The following is a 19,651-nucleotide window of genomic DNA, read 5'->3' as shown; positions in this document are numbered from 1 at the left end:
TGATGTCATTTTCTCATTCATATTTTTTTTTCTACAGGAAGTGTCTCTGCAGGACGTGAGGAAAGAGATCCGATTCTGCCAGAAGGTTCAGCTGCCGGTGATCGGCGTGGTGGAGAACATGAGCGCTTTTGTGTGTCCCAAATGCAAGGCAAGTCTCTATACTGACTACAGATTTTAATAATCTATAACAGCCCTGCCAGAAAAAACACACTGATACACACACTCGGGAATTTTACTACGCCTTCTGGTTTGGCTCGGCCAATCGTATTTCACAACCTTCTGGAAAAAGCTGGGAACTATCTACTCACCCACAGAGAGAGAGCAAGGTCAATTGCGCTCTGTTAGGGCTGTGGCAGCTGATGGCAAGCTGCATGACCAGGATTCAGACCATTCATTCAGACCGTTCTCCCTGTGTCTGCATGGGTTTCCTCTGGGGTCTCTGGTTTTCTCCCACAGTCCAAAAAAACATGAAGATCAAGTAATTTGGATATTCTAAATTGTCCAGATAAATTGGATACCCAAAAAAAAAAAAAAATTGCACTGTTTTTTGTGACTGTATGCCCAAAAATTGAAGAGGATCGGACAGCACTTATAATATTTAATATATTTATTTATATATTTATTAGACTCTTAAAAATATATTTATTATATATTTTATATATTTATGAGATGCTTAAAAATATATTTATTATATATTTTATATATTTATTAGACGCTTAAAAAGGCAGAAGGGCAGAAACGTTCGTGTTTTATCTGTGAGTCTAATAAATATATTGAGTATTATACGAGTGCTGTCCGATCCTCTTCAATTTTTGATTTTTTTTTTTTTATTTGGGAGTTTTTTTTTTTGTTTTTTTTTTTGTTTTTTTTTTTTTTACTTTTTTGACTGTATGCCCAGACATGGATTGGCACTCTGTCCTCCAATACAGTCCTCCAGGTGAGAGTGCACTAGGGCTACAACGATTAGTCTATATAATCAACAATTATTTAATTTTGTTGACTACAAATTTTATTAGTCGATTAATCATTCATTTGTAACAGTACCGCATTACACAAATGGCTGGGGACGGAAGGGCAATGGGAGATGGGTGTCTCCAAAAGTGCCCAAACACAACAGATTACATATTTAATCACTAAATATCAGTATAGTCCACGTTTAAACAACATCTGGATATTTAAATTTTACCAACAAAAGCAAGATAAACACTTTTAATACACTTAATTTCAGAAAAAGCATGAACAATGCATGTTAGACACTCAATGTTATCTACAAGGAAAGTCAAGATTTAATCAGTTGCCAGATAGCAACATTTCCTGGAATATAAACCTGTATATCAGCACTCTTCACCCGTTTTTTTTATTAACACCATCTGCTCTCTCCTGTCTGACAGAATACCTCCCAGATCTTTCCTCCAACCACCGGAGGAGCCCAGAGGATGTGTGAGGAGCTCGGGCTGACCCTGCTCGGCAAAGTGCCTCTGGATCCGCGGATAGGTACGCTGAGTCTTTTGAGGAGTGACGTATCTCATTGGTTTAGGACTTCATGAGCAGAACTAAAGACCAAGCGTGTCATATTGATCTCTATAGTGATTAGAATGTCACAGGAAAATCAGCCAATCAGATTTAATGTCCAGTTTAATGAGTGAAAAATGTAGGATTCTCAAAATTACTGACCATGAGTAGTTCTTGCTTCTCATAATCTGGATTACTGATTACTGTAACTCTACCTCTTCACTACTTTACAACGGATGCTCTTAAACACTTTATTAAGAGGCAAGTAATTAACTCTTGATGAGTTCAGCAGCACAGCTGTTAACTGAAAGCCTGAATTCCAGACGATTCTACCTCATGAAGCTGACTGAGAAAATCCAGCAGAGAAGTGCAAAACTGTGATCTAAGCAGTTGTCTTTAACACTTTTTGTTTACTAAATAATTCCATGTGTTTTTCTCCATTGTTTGGATGGAATACATTATTAATCTACAATGCAGAACATTTTACAATAATGAAGAACTACAGAATTCTTTTCTTGTATAAACATTAAACGTTTGACTGGTACATATTGTGAATCTGGCAGTTGTTTTCCAATCATAGTTATTTATAAAATACATTTACATTGACTTCCATTGAAAGTCCAATGGGTTTAATGATTTTCACATACTTAAAACACACGTGCAGTGTCCTCTCTTCTTAAAGCTTGAAATATCTGGGCTTAATTTGGCAAAACTAGTAAAGATTTTCTAGTATCTTAAATCCCATAGAGGGCCAGCAGAAACCAAGCTTTCACTTTTATGGCTTAAACTAAAGACCAGGTCTAACAATTGTGGATCAACACTGCAATGCACTGTTAAAAAGTGTTTGCCCCTTACAGATTTCTGTTGTTTTCTTTTGTTAAGATCAGGTATACTTGGGTTCTGCAGCAGGACAATGACCCGGAATACACCGAAAGGTCCACCTCTGAATGGCCCCAAAAATAAAATAAAATAAAATAAAAATCTGTCAAAATCATTAGTCAAAATCTGATTGAGATTCTGTGGATGATATTAAACAGGCGTTTAATGCTCGAAAACCCTCCAGTGTGTCTGAATTTTAAGAATTCTGTAAAAATAGAGTAGATTCATTTCCAGTTATTGGGAAAGCTTGATTGCAGTTGTTGCTGCCAAGAATGACACAACCAAGTTGTTAGATTTAAGAATTAAATACTTTTTTACACAGGGCTAGATTAGTTTGAATAGATTTTTACTCTTAATAAATTAAATTATCATTTATTATCAGTTATCAAATATGATTAAAAAAGAAGAAGAGAAATCTTTACAGGGCAAGTACTTTTTTATCACACCACAGTAGATGCTTTAAAATGCTTTTGAATTAGGGGTGTGCCATATCGTATCGTACACGATAATATCGTCAAAATGTTTAAATATCGGGAACGATATTATACCCTGAAATATATTGTGCTGTATCACCCATCCCATTTCCTATTATATATCTACTAGAGACAGACTATATCTGTCCAGTATCCTTTATTTTACTTTAATCCTGGATATATGGGGATATATGGAGTGCATTATTATTATTAGTATCGTGACATTCTGGATCTCATTGACTTCTGTTACAAATCGGATAAAATTCTTGCCTTTTTTAATCTCTCACTTAGGGGTGTGCAGTATTATATTGTATGTAATAATAAAATATATATTTTTTATTTTCTTGCAGTGTATAGTGTATTTCTGAAATTGTTTTTTAAAAAGAGTTTCATCAAATCGCCAAGAGTATCGTTATCGCTAAAAAATACCATGAAATATCGTGATATATTTTTAGGGCCATATCACCCACCTCTATTTTGCATTGTATAATTTGGTAACAGTCCAAGATCTTTCTGTGGGCCAAACACTGTCCACACAGTGACCTCTCTCACTGTCAGTCCTGCTTTAATTTGCATGTGAAATCATTGGCATTTAAGGGGTGTTTTTCCCCGGGCTGTTTTTGTGTGAGAACTCTTCCTTGTTCGCTGAGCTTGAGCCAGGTGACCACAGTGTGAAGAGGAAAAGAATAATTGCATAAATAAAAAGATAAAAGGTATTTTAAAGGCAGGCGTGACTCTCTGATGTCTTCTCAGATTACTTGGAATGTGAGAGGAATGGAGAGTGTTGGCAGCAGTTTTTTTTTACTTCTCTGTTTTCGTCAGGTTCCGCATTCTGTAACTTGTGTGTGTGTGTGTGTGTGTTTTGTTGTGTGTTTTTTAAAGGGAGAAGCTGTGATGAGGGAAAGTCGTTCCTGAATGAAGTCCCAGACTCTCCCGCGGCTGCGGCGTATCAGACCATAGTGCAGAGTAAGCCCGTTCTCTAACGTATATATCACATACATGCACTTCCTCACTTTACTCACTTTCACACAGGTCATTCCAGGTCAGGTCACCTCTGGGTGAGAGTGTGTGTGTGTGTGTGTGTGTGTGACAGTGTGTGTGTTGCATCAGAGCATGCAGCGTGATGTCACTGAAAATGTTTGAGCCAGATAAAAAAAAATGCATTTAAATTTAATCTGATTATTCATAACAATAATCTGTGATTAACTGTGATTTAATCACATTTCTCCTTAAAGCCCCACTAGGTAGGATTTCCTTGATTTTTGATCATTTTAAAAAGTTGAAATTACAGCTTGAGCTCACTGCAGCGCTGCATTGAGGTGTAATAGGAGGAATAGCGGTGCTCTCTTGTCTGTGCCGGAGCTCCTCTGAGCTCAAACGCTCATGACCAACGCTTGCGAGAACTGCGACCTGCTTTCCGACCTTTAGTTCTAACAGTTCTACAAGGACTACTGGCTCATTCTTTACAAACTAACATACAGACACTCTGGCAGAAGCTGGAAAGAGACCGAATATGTCTGTGAAAGCCAGAAAACGAGAAAGAAAAACTAATCGGCCTGAAACATTTATTACACTCTACAACTGTAGGGGGAGCCCACAAGCACAAAATCTCAATCCTACCTAGTGGAGCTTTAAGAAGCAAGTTTTTATTGTGGATATTTAAATGTAAATAAAACTTTTAAAAAACTTTACTACAACTGGAAAGGTTTAGAACTTTTTTTCAGAGCTGGATTACTTGCTGGTAGTTGAGGATAGGCCAAGGGAACTGCACTGTTCTGCAGTTTGATCTGAAATGTGAATCAAGTTTGAAGGTTTGAAGCAGTGCGATTTTTGGCATAAATTTACCTCAGCATTGCAATTTAAGTTGTAAATTTACTCCAGCAGTGCAAACTTTTTCCCTTTTTTAAATTCAGAAAATCTAAAGGATTTGACCATGAGTGCAGACAACGTTTACATGTACTAGAACTGTACTAGAACTTACTAATACAATACTAATACTATAATAGAATACTAATACAAGAAAAACAAATATGGTCCATATAATAAACAGTCAACCTTAAATAACCTTTCATTCTTCAGCATCTTTGTATTTAAAAGTGAAACAGAAAGTTTAGCTGACCCTAAAAAAAGACTATTATATGCCTTAGAGCTCAATGTGGAGCATATTCATAACCAGGACAAAAGGAGGATGTGCTTTAATGTTGCATTGAAACCAGACACCTGCATTTATCATTTGGAGAAAGGATCATGCAAATGCAAAAACCTTGTATTTCCAAGAAAACCTTGTATTTCCATCAAAATAGAAGATGCAAAACAGCTCCTTAGCTTTTAATGAAAGTCGATGTTAATGAATGTTGACATTTAAAATTGCAAGGTAAATGTAAGACTAAAAGTGCACTGATGAAGTAATTTAAGACTAAAAGTGCACTGTTGAGCTAAATCTAAGACTAAAATAGCACAGTTGACATAAATGTTTGGCTAAAATTGCACTGTTAAGGTACATTTAAGACTAAAAGTGCACTGTTTAAGAAGTAATTTACCACTAAAAGTGCACTGTTGTGGTATATTTAAGGCTAAAATAGCCCAGCTGAGGTAAACTTATGACTGAAATTGCACAATTAAAATAGCACAGTTGAGGTAAACGTATGACTTCAATTGCACTGTTAAGGTACAATTAAGACTAAATATACACTTTGAGGTAAATTTAAGACTAAAATTGCACTGTTTAGGTCAATTTAAGACTAATAGTGCACTGTTGAGGTAAAAACTGCAAAAAAAATGTGTTTGGACCGAACATTTAAATTTTAGTGCATCTCAGATAATAAGGCTTTTCCTTTACTTGTAAGGTTTTATTTTTTTAGATACAAAGCTTTAGTGTAATGATATATATGGTGTTACATTGGTATTAGGTAAAGTGGTGCGAGGTAAAATGAGCTTTGTTGTACATTTGCTTTTTGAATGGCAAAACCGGTTTTAACTGTAACCGGTAATTTTAGATGCCTGTTCTTCACTGTGGTTTTGGGTGTGGTCTTACCAGGAACTCCCGATGCGTTTACCAAAAGGTATGTCGCTGGCTTTGTTCCGCCTGTTCCTTTGCCAGCTATTTATAAGATTATTAAATTGGTAGTTATGTATTTCCTTGGCCTATACAGTAAACGCTTAGGCTCTGATGCAACCAGACATAAGCTAGTGAGGGTACCAAGATAGAAAAATACACGATACCACTATAAAACCACAGGTGAAATGAATAACATTTGGTAATCAGGGTCTAAAAACACTTGTCAAGACGTGGGATATATGATTTTGCGCTGACTAAACAGTCTTCTTCAGTGTTCTTAATCTTGACGTGTTAAAGCAAGAAAAATGGGCCATAATAAGAATCTGAGACACTGACAAGAACCAATCTGTGATGGCTAGACAACTGTAGGACCAAGACATCACTCGGGTCTTGCAGGGTGTTCTGGGTATGCAGTGGCCATGCATTCATAAAGATACAACAACTATATACTTGTGCATCTCAAAAAAATAGAATATCATAAAAAACAAGGTTACTTTATTTCAGTAATTCAGTTTAAAATGTGAAATTCATATATATTATATAGGTGTATTACACACAGAGTGATCTATTTTAAGCGTTTATTTCTTTTATTGTTGATGATTATTTGCTTACAGCCAATAAAAAAGTAAAAATATTATATAAGATCAATTGGTACTTTTGGCAGTACTGTGGGCAGTGTGCCAAGTCCTGCTGGAAAATGAAATCCGCATCTCTATAAAAGTTGTCAGTAGTAGAGGGAAGAAGCATGAAGTGCTGTAAGATTTTGTGGGAAAACAAAACTGCACTGACTTTAGACTTGATAATAAAACACAGTGGATCAACACCAGCAGATGACAGACATGTCTCACCTCTAAACCATCACTGATTGGTGGAAACTTCACACTAGACCTCAAGCAGTTTGGACTGTGTGTCTCTCCACTCTTCCTCCAGACTTTGGTCTCTTGATTTATAAATGAAATGTAAAATTTACTGATGATCAGTGATGGTTTAGAGGAGAGACATGTCATCTGCTGGTGTTGATCCACTGTGTTTTATTATCAAGTCTAAAGTCAGTGCAGTTTTGTTTTCCCACAAAATCTTACAGCACTTCATGCTTCCCTCTGCTGCTGACAACTTTTATAGAGATGCAGATTTCATTTTCCAGCAGGACTTGGCACACTGCCCACAGTACTGCCAAAAGTACCAATTGGTCTTATATAATACACTGATTTTTGGGTTTTTATTTGCTGTCAGCCATAATCATTAATAATAAAATACATAACATAGATCACTGTGTGTGTAATACATCTATATAATGTATGAGTATCACATTTTGAACTGAATTACTGGAATAAAGTCATTTTTCAATGATATTCTAATTATTTGAGATGCACTCACTAGCTGTTGCCTTAAGCAACACTTCATCATACATGTTTTACTGCTAGTACTGCTATTAAGGGTATATTATTAACAGAAACAGCTTTAATAGGTGTTTATAAAGGCTTTATAAATGTCAGTAGTAATGATTATTACTACCTTATGAATGCTAATCTGATTTAATGGCTGAAAGTGTGCCTTTTTTTTAAAGAAATCTGGTTTGTTCTGCAATGTGAGTAAAATATTCAAGGTTATCCGAAGCCGCCATGTGATTTATGAGGTACTTACCAAAGTACGAACCATGTGACAAGAGCAGTGGGTTGATCTTACACCCCTTGTAGGCCAGAAAAGTTACTGGAATAGAAGCTTTTAACTTGAAAAAAATAAAAAAATCCCACTTAACCAACTTAACTCAACAGCGTAACTAAAAAAAATCTATATATATTCATTATAGTAAACAGTGACTTGTGACTTGAACCTCTGGGCATTTCTGTGTGGGTGTATCTGATCCTGAATGTGTGCAGTATTCAGACTTGGGCTGTGTAAAAATGAATGAAATGACTGTTCTGTTAGAGAGCAGGGAGGTTTGGAAAGCTGGCTGTGGTGGTCTCCGGAGGCGGGGGATTGCCCATGCTGTCTTCTGATACATTGCATTATAGGTACTTACCTACAGTTTAAGCCTGAAAACCACATGGCAGTTAAAAAAGAGAAAATAATTACAACCCCAAATTAGAAATAAAAAAAACGTTTAGCATAAAAAATGAATGAAACAATTGTTTAGCGCATTTACTTTGTACTTATTTACTTTTTATTTGATTGCAGACAGGGAGGTGGGGAGGTTGTACATGTAATTGTCATCCTGATGTGGTCAAAAAGCTTTATCATTAAAGAATATACAGTGGCAGTGGCTTCTACATATTTCTTTTGTTTTAGCTTTTTTTTTTTGTCATACTGATTTGTGTGCTTTGGGTCATTGTCCTGCTGCAGAACCCAATTACGCCTGAGCTTAAGGTCACAAACTGATGGACGGATATTGTTTCTTCAGGATTGTATTCAGAATCTATTACAGCAAGTTTTGCATCACACTACCACCACCATGTTTTACGTTCAGTATGATGTTCTTTTTTCTGGTATTATATGTTAGTTTTACGCCAGATGTAATGAGACACGCACCTTCCAAAAAGTTCCACTTTTTTCACGACAGTCCAAATAAAATTTACCCAAAATCCTGGAGATCATCGAGACGTTTGTTAAAATTTGGTAAATGTGAGGCGGGTGGTTGTGTTGTTTTTGGTCAACAGTGTTTTTTTTATCTTGGAACTCATTATTATATATATTTTGAATCATTAACACTGACTTTAACTGAGGCCTTAAGTGAGACCTGCAGTTCTTTAAATATTGTTCTGGGTTCTTTTGTGACCTCCTGGATGAGTTCTTCATGCCCTTTTGGAGTAATTTCTTTAGGTTGGCCGGTCACTCCTGGGAAGGTTCACCAGTGTTCCATGTTTTCTCCATTTGTGAATAATAGCTCTCACTGTAGTACTGCAATACACTACTTATTAGTGTAGCAGTGTATTTTGGATTTTTTTTATTTTTTTATTCAGTGTTTTGTCAATTTCGCCAAGAGTAACTAATGTTATTACGAAAATACCATTAAAATATTGTGATATTATTTTAGGGCCATATCGCCCACCCTTTATTGCAATATATTGTATTGATAGGCTGCATCAAATATGGATATTTTATTGGAAGGCTCTCTAAGCTCCCTAAGACTCCCCTCCAATTAGACTTCCATTGCTGGAAGTGAATGAATAGGGTAAACCTGTGGTAAAGAATATTGGTTGTCAATTTATGTGAAACTGACACAAAAAAAATCCAGAATTCCTGGTGTTTACTTAAAGAAATGTCTTGCAATATTAAGTATTGCAGAATCACAGTATTGTGATATCATCGTTGTCATGAGCACCATACTGGGATAGTACCGTATATGTTGTGCTGTCTTCAATTAAATACAAGGCAAAGTTAATGTGCTTGTTTCATTAAAAACTGGAATTTTCAACCCACATGTTAAATCAACCTCTACCCCAGTGATTCAGTCAGTCAGAACTTTTTTTTTATATCAGGTTAGTTATCAGGGAGTTTCCTTAGTGTGTAAATATTAGAAGAGCAGTGGAAATATAGACCTTGTATCAGATGATCTACTTCTCATATCACCATTAACAACGTAACATTTAACTGTGTGCATCAACTACCTCTTATTATCAGGAACTTCCTGCAGTTTCCACCAGATTTTCTCCATTCAAACACTTGATTTTTGTTGGAATACATTGATTATATGCCACAGCATTAGCACCACTTGCCTAATATTTCATAGGTCCTTCCTTTTAATGATCATGATATCAGCCATTTTGTGTGCACTTACAAAATGAGGCAAGGTCTTTTATGCCGGTCCAATGTGGGCCAGCTGGGACAGACCGGGGTTGCACGTCATGGTGTATATGGTATATATGTGTAAGTTTACTGTCTTTAAAATAATTGTAATTCCTCTGTTATGATATGTTATTATTATATTAGTATCATTTAATGGACTTAAAATGCAAACAATATCGTTTATCGCAGTAATTTCTGGGACAACATATCGTTTACATAAAACTGTTATTGTGTCAACCCATTGAGGCATGGACTCCTAGACGTCTGAAGCTGTTCTGTATATTGAATTATAACCTCTGTATTATGTATTGCACAGTGGTATGAAAAAGTTTGGGCACCCCTGATAATTTTCATGATTTGTCTTTATAAATCATTGGTAATAATTTCAGTTAAATATATCATATAGCAGATGAACGCAGTGATATGTGAATATAAGTGAAATAAAGTTTATAGGATTTACAGAAAGTGTGCAATAATTCTTTAAACTAAATTAGGCAGGTGCATAAATTTGGGCACCCTTGTCGTTTTCTTGATTTGATATACATTTAACACTAATTATTGGTAAGCTCCTCATTGAGCCTTGACCTACATTCACAGGTGAATCTAATTATGAGAAAGGGTTAAGGTGGATAATTGCAAGTTTTTCTCCTCTTTCTATTATCTCTGAAGATCGGCAACAAGGGAGCCTCAATACAAAACTCTCAAATTACCTCTAAACAAAGATTGTTCAACATCCTGGTTTAGAGGAAGGATATAAAAAGCTCAAATCTGTCAATCTGTCTGATTTTAGCTGTCAGTTTCCACTGTGAGGAAGAGAGTGAGGAAATAAAAGAACCACAGACACAGATCTAGTTAAAGCCTTAAGTTGCAGAACAAGAAAAATCTCAGATAATCAGAGGAGAAGGATGGTGAGAACAGTCATAGTCAACATAATCAACCTCCAGAGCTCCAGAGATCTACATCATCATCTTAAGATGCTGCAGATAATAGTGTCACTGTGCACCGTTCACTATTTACTATTCAGTGCACTTTGCACAAGAATAGGCTGTTTGGGAGAGTAATTAATGCAGAATAAGCCTTTCTTTTTGGTGCACACGCCACAAACAGAGTTGCTTCAGGTATGCTAAAGCTAAAGCACATTTGAACAAGCCAGCTTCATTTTGGACTAAGATGCTGTGGACTGATGAATCTAAAATGTGTTGAGTTATTTATTAAAGCATGCTGACTGAACAGGAGATGATTAATTAGTAAAGAAGAATGGTCCAAAATACTTTCACCAAGGAAGCATGCAAAATAGCTAAATATTAATGCAATTTTACTGTTGCATTGCCGAAATGTATGCACCTGCCTTTAATTCTGTTTAAAGAATGATTGCACACTTCCTGTTAATCCTATAAACTTTATTTCACTTCTCAAATATCTTTGTCATCATCTGCTATATGATATATTTAACTGAAATTGCTGATCTGAACAACAAATGAATCATAAAGGAAAATCCTGAAAAATGATCAGAAGTGCCCAAACATTTTCATACCACTGTATATAGGCTATAGATGACTAGGACAAAAACAAACCCAATCAGCAAATGTTTAGTAGTGTGTTTAGTAAAGAAATTCTGGTTTGGTGTAGTCATGAGATTTCTGGTGGGGTGTGGAATACATGCAAAGTCCCAAACCAAATCCAAAAAGCCGCAGTTTCTCCAATTCAGGTCGTATTGCTTCTTCTTTCTCTTTTCTTTCCCTATTAGATATGGGTTCAATGTTTTAGATGCCATCTCCGTATATGGTATTTAATCATGAGCTGTGAAGAGGAACAGGGAACAAACCAACACGAACCAACAAACAATACATTACCTATTACAATTAGAGATGTTCTGCCTTTTTTTTTAAGACCTGATATTTTAAAAAGTGATATAAAAAGATCATCAGCCGGTGGAAAATCACGCAGGTCTTTTTGACACAACAGTGTTGTTAAAAAATGATGGTTAATCTGGTGGCACAGAGTTTCTGTGTATAACCTTTGTATTTTTTATGATTTTTACAGTGAATAATAAGTATAAAAGCTTCTGTATTCCAAATACATTTAAAAATCATGGCTTACTTTTATGAAATAATGGCTTTAACTATTGTCTTCTCTAAATTTAATCTTTAATGTCTCAAATTTACTTTACTGTTTTTAATGACTTTTTTCAATTTATACAAAAACGTATTGGACTAGTTTACTCCTGACTTTGTATTTTAAATAAAGACTTTATAAGCTACCACTTTAAAATAAGACTACCTTTATAAAGGGTTTATAAATGGTTTACAATAAGATTTTATTAATGGTTACTAATTAGGTTGTAAATGCCTTAAAAATCATTAATAATCAGTTATAACACACATACGTAGAAAGGACAACAATATAGATGGCTGTGGGTTCACTATTTGGCAAACAACAGGTCATTGTTGCCCTTTCTACGTATGTGTTATAACTGATCATTAATGATTTTTAAGGCATTTACAACCTAATTAGTAACCATTAATAAACTAATTGTAAACCATTTATAAACCCTTTATAAAGGTAGTCTTATTTTAAAGTGGTACCCTTTATAATATTAATATTAATTGTAAATAAGACGAATTCATGATCCAAAGCAGCATCATCATCATCTGTCAAACATGGTGGAGGGATGCTAATAGAACTGCCTTACTGGAATGTATAGATTATATATCTGTTGATAAAAGTGTCAGGATGAATTCTGAACTGTCCAGAGCTTTACTGTGTGCTCAGATTCAGTTATAATAATGAATTTGATTGATTTAGTACCTTAAAGTTTTTGACCACATGTAAAAATTAGTGTTTTAAATGTTTTTGCTTGCTTTCTTAAAAATGATCACTTGGTTTCTCACATGGCTCAATTAGTATAGCAAATTTGTGACTGTTTTAAAAGAATAACATCACGCCTAAAGTGATTTAATATCTCAAATATTGGCTTTGTTTTTCATATTACTAAGTATCTCAAAGTATTGATATAAAAAAAAGACAATTTCTCAGATTACTTAATTGGTATCTCAGTCCTGGTATAGGTTCTCAACTGATGGACTAAATATCTAAAAATAATTACTTGGTTTCTCAAATTTTGACTCAATATAGTGCGATGTGAATTAATGTCTTAATGTAATGACTTGACTTTTCAACTGACTAAGGAAATCAATATATAAGTAATTACATTGTTTCTCAAATGACTCCGTATCTCTAACTATAGAAATGATTTCTCAAGTTATTGACTTAGTATCTCAAAATAATGACAATTTCTCAGATGGTTTAATTGGTGTCTCACAGTCCTGGTATAGGTTCTCAACTGACTGACTAAATGTCTCAAAATAATGACTTGGTTTAAAACGGCTCAGTTAGTATCTCAGAGTACTTTTTTTCAGGTTACTAATTTAGAATTTCTAAATAATTACTTGGTTTCTCAATATAGTGCATGGTTTCCTCAAATGTAAATTAGTGTCTTAATATAATGACTTGACTTTTCTCAAGAAATATCTCGTGGTATTAGCTTTGTTTCTCAAATTACCTCAAATTATTTCTAACTATGAAAATAATTTCTCAAGTTATTGTCTTTTTTTTCTTAAAATAATGACTTTTATTTTCAGACGGGGTTTGTAAATAATTGAATTCTGTATTTTTTAAATAAAATGCACAGACAGACAGTGTAGAGGATGGAGAAGAAGGCAGCAGAAGTGAGATTTTCTTTTTTTTTACAGAAAAACAGAAGTAATGAGATAAGGAAGCATGCAGGCAGCATGCATCGTTAGAATTTAACTCTTTCCTTTAATGTAACATGTAACAATCTAAAATACTAGACCCAGTTTTGTTTTAGTGAATTTAAAGAGCAGGGGATTTATCCACAGCTGAGCCTCCCACACGTCCCCTGCCGCTTACACACATCCTGTAGGGTTTTTTCTACACACATTTCCAAAAACAGTCCTACAAGATCTACTTGGGGTCTATATTTGGCAGACCTTATGTTGTCCATGACATCATCTCATTCTTCTTGCTTCTCGATCTGCTCCACTGCTTGATTTCCTTTTGTATTCAGACTGGTGTTTAACTGGAAGTCATAAATATGTCCTTGTAAAGTCTCCTGTTTTTTTTTTTTTTTTTTAACAAACGAGTTCTAGATGGGTGTTTGGTCATTAGTCATTAAGCAAAAAGTCTCTGGTGATTTAATTGTGATTTAAATTTGAGTTCTAGGTAAGTCTTTGGTTATATAAGCACAGTTCCAGTGGGCGCTAAGCGCTGTCACTATGATCAGGAGATTGCCATCAGCTGCCGGAGCCCTGAGAGAGCACAGTTGACCTTACTCTCTCTGGGTGGGTACAGTAGATGGTGCTCTTTTCCCTCAACACTCCTAGGGTGATGTCGATCAGCACGAGGCATCTGTGAGCTGATGTATCAGAACCGAGTCGCTGCGCTTTCCTCCGAGTGCGCTGTGATGCTACTCAGCAATGCTGCATCAGCAGCAGTTCAAAAAGAGGCGGAGTCTGACTTCAAATGTGTCAGAGAACGTCGGAGGCGTGTGCTAGACTTCACCCTCCTGTTGCTGGGGCATCACTAGTGATAAGTGGATTGGGTAATTGACCGTGTAAATTGGGAAGAAAATGGGGACATTTTTCAATAAAATTAGAAAATAAAATACAGTTTCTAATGAATCAAGAGTCAAATAAGGATGAGTCCTAGCTATATATATATATATATATATATATATATATATATATATATATATATATATATATATATATTTTTTTTTTTTTCATTAATAGCTGAAATGTCTTCCTTAGACGTAATAAAACATACAGACCTGCTTAATTTTTTTAGAAACATTTTCTAACATTTAAAAAAACGCTTTTATTGTGGTAATTTTTGCCTCTGCAGCGCCCTCACAGGTTCAGCTGTGCTATAGTTGAGGTTGATGTGTTCGTGTACTTTGGTACGCAGACACATCACAATATGCAAATCAATCAATCAGTTAATCAATCAATTAAACCGCCCCCTTGCGGACAACGTCCAACCATCTGCGTCTCACCGCTATCAGAGGCTCAACACTGCTGCTGCTGCTGCTGCAGCTCAGCCAATCAGCTCTCCCCCTTTTGCCCTGCATCTAAACCCATACATCACCCAGTGAGTCCTACCAACAAAGCAAGAACAGAAACATATTGCTGTATCTTCCTGTTAAAGAATAAACAAATACAATTCCAGATACAATGATACATAATAATATACAGAATATAATTCCAGCTCTTTTTTCTTTTTTTTTATCTTGCTCTTTGTTTTTTTTCACAGGTATAAAAGATTACTGCTCTTCCAACGCAACACCAGCTCCAAACTCCCACTAGATCTGCAGGTTCGTCAGGTGGAGCGGTATGATGGACTGCGTGGGCAGTAGAGGGCGAAGTATTGTCTCTGAGCTACAATGGAAATGATTATTGAATCAAATAAAGGTCACTTCCTTCACTCAGTTTCATTTAAACCCCCCGAGAGTCCTTTATGATGAGTCTACCAGTAAAACTGATCCACAATTACTACTATTATTAATATAACTGTGGACTTTTTTTTCCATATGAAGTTTCTGTCCACAATAATGAAATGCACTATATACAGTATGTAATAAACTCAAATATACACTGTCCTACCCACTCTGCCAGTTGTTGGACTTTTTGATTCCTGCTTCATGCTAATTGTTTTGACTAGGGATGCACCGAATATTTGGCAAAGAAAATATTTGGGTAAAATGACCAAAAAAGAAGCACTTTTTATTTATACTTAAGTTATACTAAACAGTAATTAAACATTTTACTTTGTTAACCCCTTCAGACCCTGCGTCCATAACATACCAATGGACATCATGTATATTTATATTTTTGTTTATTATTCCCTGGCAACAAAAAAAACCCAAAACTTTAAAGTACATATAGTTATTATAAAGAATAGTTACAGTGTTATCTTGTATTTATTTATTTAAGCCAAAGCTTACTCTACAAAAGCTGTAATAATCTGGAATTAATGTATTAAATTAATTACTAATCTTATTATAAAATAATACATTGTGATCTTTCTGTACTTTCTGTAACTCTCATCAGTGAAACATAATTCAGGTCTGGAAGGGTCCTTTTGCAGCTCTGCAGCTCTCAAAAATAAATTTCAATACATTTCTCCACTCATTGTAATCACAGGACTGTGTGAAGACTGAGCTCACACAGTCTAAAGACTACAATCTGTCCCTATCAGCAAATAATCCAGCTCAGTAAACATCACAAACAAACCACTTTAACTCATCTATGTCAGCTAGCATTGCATGTTTCAAACAAACCTTAGCCTGACTGTTAGCATTGTGGATAAAGTGCTTCAGTGGAGCCAAGGCCGACTGCCTGCTCTGTTAGCATTCCTGCTTTAAACCGGCTGTTATCATCTCAGCTAAATCTGCTGTGACCGCATTGAAAGTATTGTGATTGTGATTTAATAAAATCAAAAAGAAACAGTTTGGTCATCCATGTAAAATGTGTCTAAAAATGTTCAGTGCTTAGTAAATTTTTTTACATTATAGTTTTTTTTTTTTGTTTTTTTTTTTTTTTAATTACTTTCTCTTTTAAAAACACAAGACAGTACAAAAACTGACAAAAATTACCTTTAGTTCAGTTTCGGTTTCAGACAAAAAATGTAACTTTGGTGCATCCCTGGTTTTAACACCTATTTTTTCATATAGTTTTCATACTAAAGTCTAGGAGTCTAAAGACTTTTCTTCCCAATCTGTTCTTTCTATTCTATATAAGCAGTTTTCTGGATCAATATGTTTTTAGAAACATTCTTTATTTAGAGGTTCAGACAGGAAATAGTCAGCTAGCTTATCCAGAATCTGCAGGGAAGTTAAATATTTAAGTAAATATTTTGAGTGTATATTTCTGTTTATACAGTGATGTTAAGGTCAGAACTGTATAGATAATATATTTAAAACTGAACTGCCAGCTGCTGATTGGGCCTTTAAGAAAAAAATATATCAAAATATACCTTTTTGTATGTAATTGACTGACCAGGATGAATCTGAAATGAAAATGAGTGTATTATTGAACATCTGCATATCGTTTGCAGTTAGAATGATCTGTTTATGTTTATTTGTGTTTTATATACTTTGTATGCAATGACTAATAAATTATTTAGATTACCATGTTGTTTTGTCTCATTTTTAAGCATAAATCTACTGTTTTATTTATTTATTCATGTATTTATTTCCTCATATTTGAGTGATAGGAGTGATAGGTTCTTAAGTCAATAATAATTTAACCATGAGTCTTTGTCTAGGTGTTCTCTGGCAAACTTGATGTTCTTGTTCTCCATTTTTTTTTTTTTTGACGGTTTTCTCTTTGCATGCCTATCATGAAAACCAAACTTGTTTGACATCAACTTTGGGAGGAGCTAACTGTAGGTTCCACAGTCATATTTTAGGATAGTTGGGTGTTTTCGAGCTGCTGCACTTCAGACTGGTACGTTCACATTACCAGTCTGAAGTGAAGTGAAATCTGATTTTTTCATGGCTGTGTGAACGTGCCAAATCCGTTTTTTCAAATCAGATTTGAGTCACTTTCATATGTGGGTCCTAAATCAGATACATATGCAATCTGTGGACATGAGACATGAATATGAACGGTCAAATTCAGAATGTAATTCTTGCGTCTTTTTGCTTTTACGCATTAGCATTAGTGCTACATGCTTCTCTCTCGTATCCACAAACAAATCACTTGGTGCCGCTGTGCAACTATAGCTGCAAAAAAAAACAGCAAAAGCAAACCACCTGGCCTTTTTTACCCTCCTCGACCTGAACATGAATTATGATGAAACTGGCACTCATCAGAGAGGATATGCTAAAATATCCGCTGTAGGGTCTTGCGATTTGAGATGTTACAGTTCCCAAACCAGACGCTAATGCAGGTGCTCAAGATGCTCTCTACAGTCCCTCTGTAGAACATATGTACAATATTTACTAGTGGTGTCAATTGATAAAAAAATTTAATCCGATTAATCATAACAATATTCTGGGATTAACCACGATTAATCACAGTTGTTCTTCTTAAAACGCAAGTTTTTATAGTGGCTATTTAAACAAAGTAAATAAACGAATGGATTTAAGAGGAAGTGGAAGTTTCTATGGTCTGGATCAGTTGATGAGTTTGTTTATTTGAAGCGTTTTTTGTGTTTGGTTTGTTTTCACACAGGCATAAACCTAAATGCACCAAAATGCGAACCAATAAACCACGCGAGCACATCGTCTCCTCTGATTGGTCAGAGCTGATTGGCTCCAAAGCCAGAAAGCAAATATAGTGAGAAGATTCTGTGTTTCAGTGCGTTTAAAAAGGAGTATATTTGATATCTGGGTCAGATGGAGACTTGATTATATTTTTACCAAAATCGAACTGCTCCAGAAAAAAAATCTGTACTTTGGGCTGGGTAATTAATTTGTGTAAAAAAAAAAAAAAATTACATGCTACTTATTCCAAATTAAACACATGCATTAATTTTCTCTTCCACTGTTTCCAGCGCTAGTAAAGCTGAAGTAAGAGTGGAGCACTTTTTTCCTGAGAATTGGATGTACTGCTTGCTTCCCTATTTTTTTATTTTTTTTATTTTAAGAGTTATCATTGACGTCAGATTTCTCTTAAAAATGAAAGAAGGAAGGATGACGGATGTAATGAATTAAACTGAAAAGGTCATCTTCTGAATTATCTGGACTGTTGAATGGAGATGATTCATTGAAAAAAAAAATGAAACTTGATTATCTATTATTAGGCATTTGTTTTAAAAACAACATTATAAAACTAATGTGTTAATAAATATATATTGCATACACTGACATGCCATAAGTATTGGGATAGCAGTAGGTAAACAGTTCATGAAGTGTGATGGGGATCTTCAGGGGATGGCTTCAGGGAACACCCACTCCTGTATACATTGTGAGGTCTTATCTTGTGAGTGAGGTTGATCACTGGCCAGCATGCTCATGGCAAGGCAGCGTGAATTAGAATTTCTTTGATTTGACGTTGTGTTTTTCAAGCTAGGTAGCACTTCGTTGCAGCGCAGAGTGAATAAACAACCTTTGTAGAGGCAAAACCTAGCAATGCTTTACTCGCGCCATGTCACTCCCGCCTCACATGGAAAGCCCTCCATCTGGCAGGAGATCCCTCTCACCCACTACACAGCTTCTTCAGCCTGCTGCCATCAGGGGCGAGGACCAGCAGACTGCGAGACAGCCCCATCCATCAGGCTGTGAGGATGCTGAACTCTCTTCCTGCTTTTCCCCACTCGTAATCCTGCCCCCAGCACACATTCACTCAGCACCCTGACCCCAGCACCCTGGATGTTTTAAAAAGGAAAACAAACTTTATTTCCCTGCTTCCACAAGTACAACTATTAAATAAAAGCTAGCCATGGTAAGAAAACCAACCATGTGCTTCCACGGTGAATTAGTGCCTCGCTAATTTACTGCTTTCCCCAAAAATAGCGCTTCTCTTAAAGAGACAGTACCCGTTTATATTGAGACTGCAGGAGCACACAGTGAACTAACATAAGAAAAACGTATTTATCTAGATAAAACCTAAATATTACACAAATAAAAATTGTCTAATTCAATAAAAACATCTTATATAAACAGCCACATAATAAAATAAAATTACTCGTAAATAAACATACCTAACAGCTTTAGTTAGTTTTAGTACTTGGCCCATACAACCTTCATATTGTCTCAGTATATTTAATTTTTTTTAGGAAAATGACAAAAAAGTAACTCTTTAATCTGATTACTGAATTGGAAATAGTACTTTATTAGATTACTCAATACTGAAAAAAGTGGTTAGATCAGAGTAAAGAGTAAAGCATTATTACTACTGACATCACTGGACACAACATA

General features: G+C 35.3%; 1 protein-coding gene across 1 annotated transcript in view; it reads left to right on the top strand.

Annotated features, from left to right (window-relative positions):
• Nucleotides 1-16,915, top strand: part of nubp1 (nucleotide binding protein 1 (MinD homolog, E. coli)) — a 46,697-nt gene extending 29,782 nt beyond the window's left edge. Inside the window, exons 8-11 of the mRNA XM_049467802.1 lie at nucleotides 38-148; nucleotides 1,392-1,494; nucleotides 3,747-3,830; nucleotides 15,040-16,915. Coding sequence (XP_049323759.1) covers nucleotides 38-148; nucleotides 1,392-1,494; nucleotides 3,747-3,830; nucleotides 15,040-15,092 — 351 coding nt within the window. The 3' untranslated portion in view covers nucleotides 15,093-16,915. The remainder of the gene's footprint in view (nucleotides 1-37; nucleotides 149-1,391; nucleotides 1,495-3,746; nucleotides 3,831-15,039) is intronic.
• Nucleotides 16,916-19,651: the final 2,736 nt, after the last annotated feature.

The sequence above is a fragment of the Astyanax mexicanus genome, chromosome 19, assembly GCF_023375975.1.
Source record: "Astyanax mexicanus isolate ESR-SI-001 chromosome 19, AstMex3_surface, whole genome shotgun sequence".
NCBI classification, from domain to species: domain Eukaryota; kingdom Metazoa; phylum Chordata; class Actinopteri; order Characiformes; family Acestrorhamphidae; genus Astyanax; species Astyanax mexicanus.
This window is presented reverse-complemented; position numbering and strand designations above follow the sequence as displayed.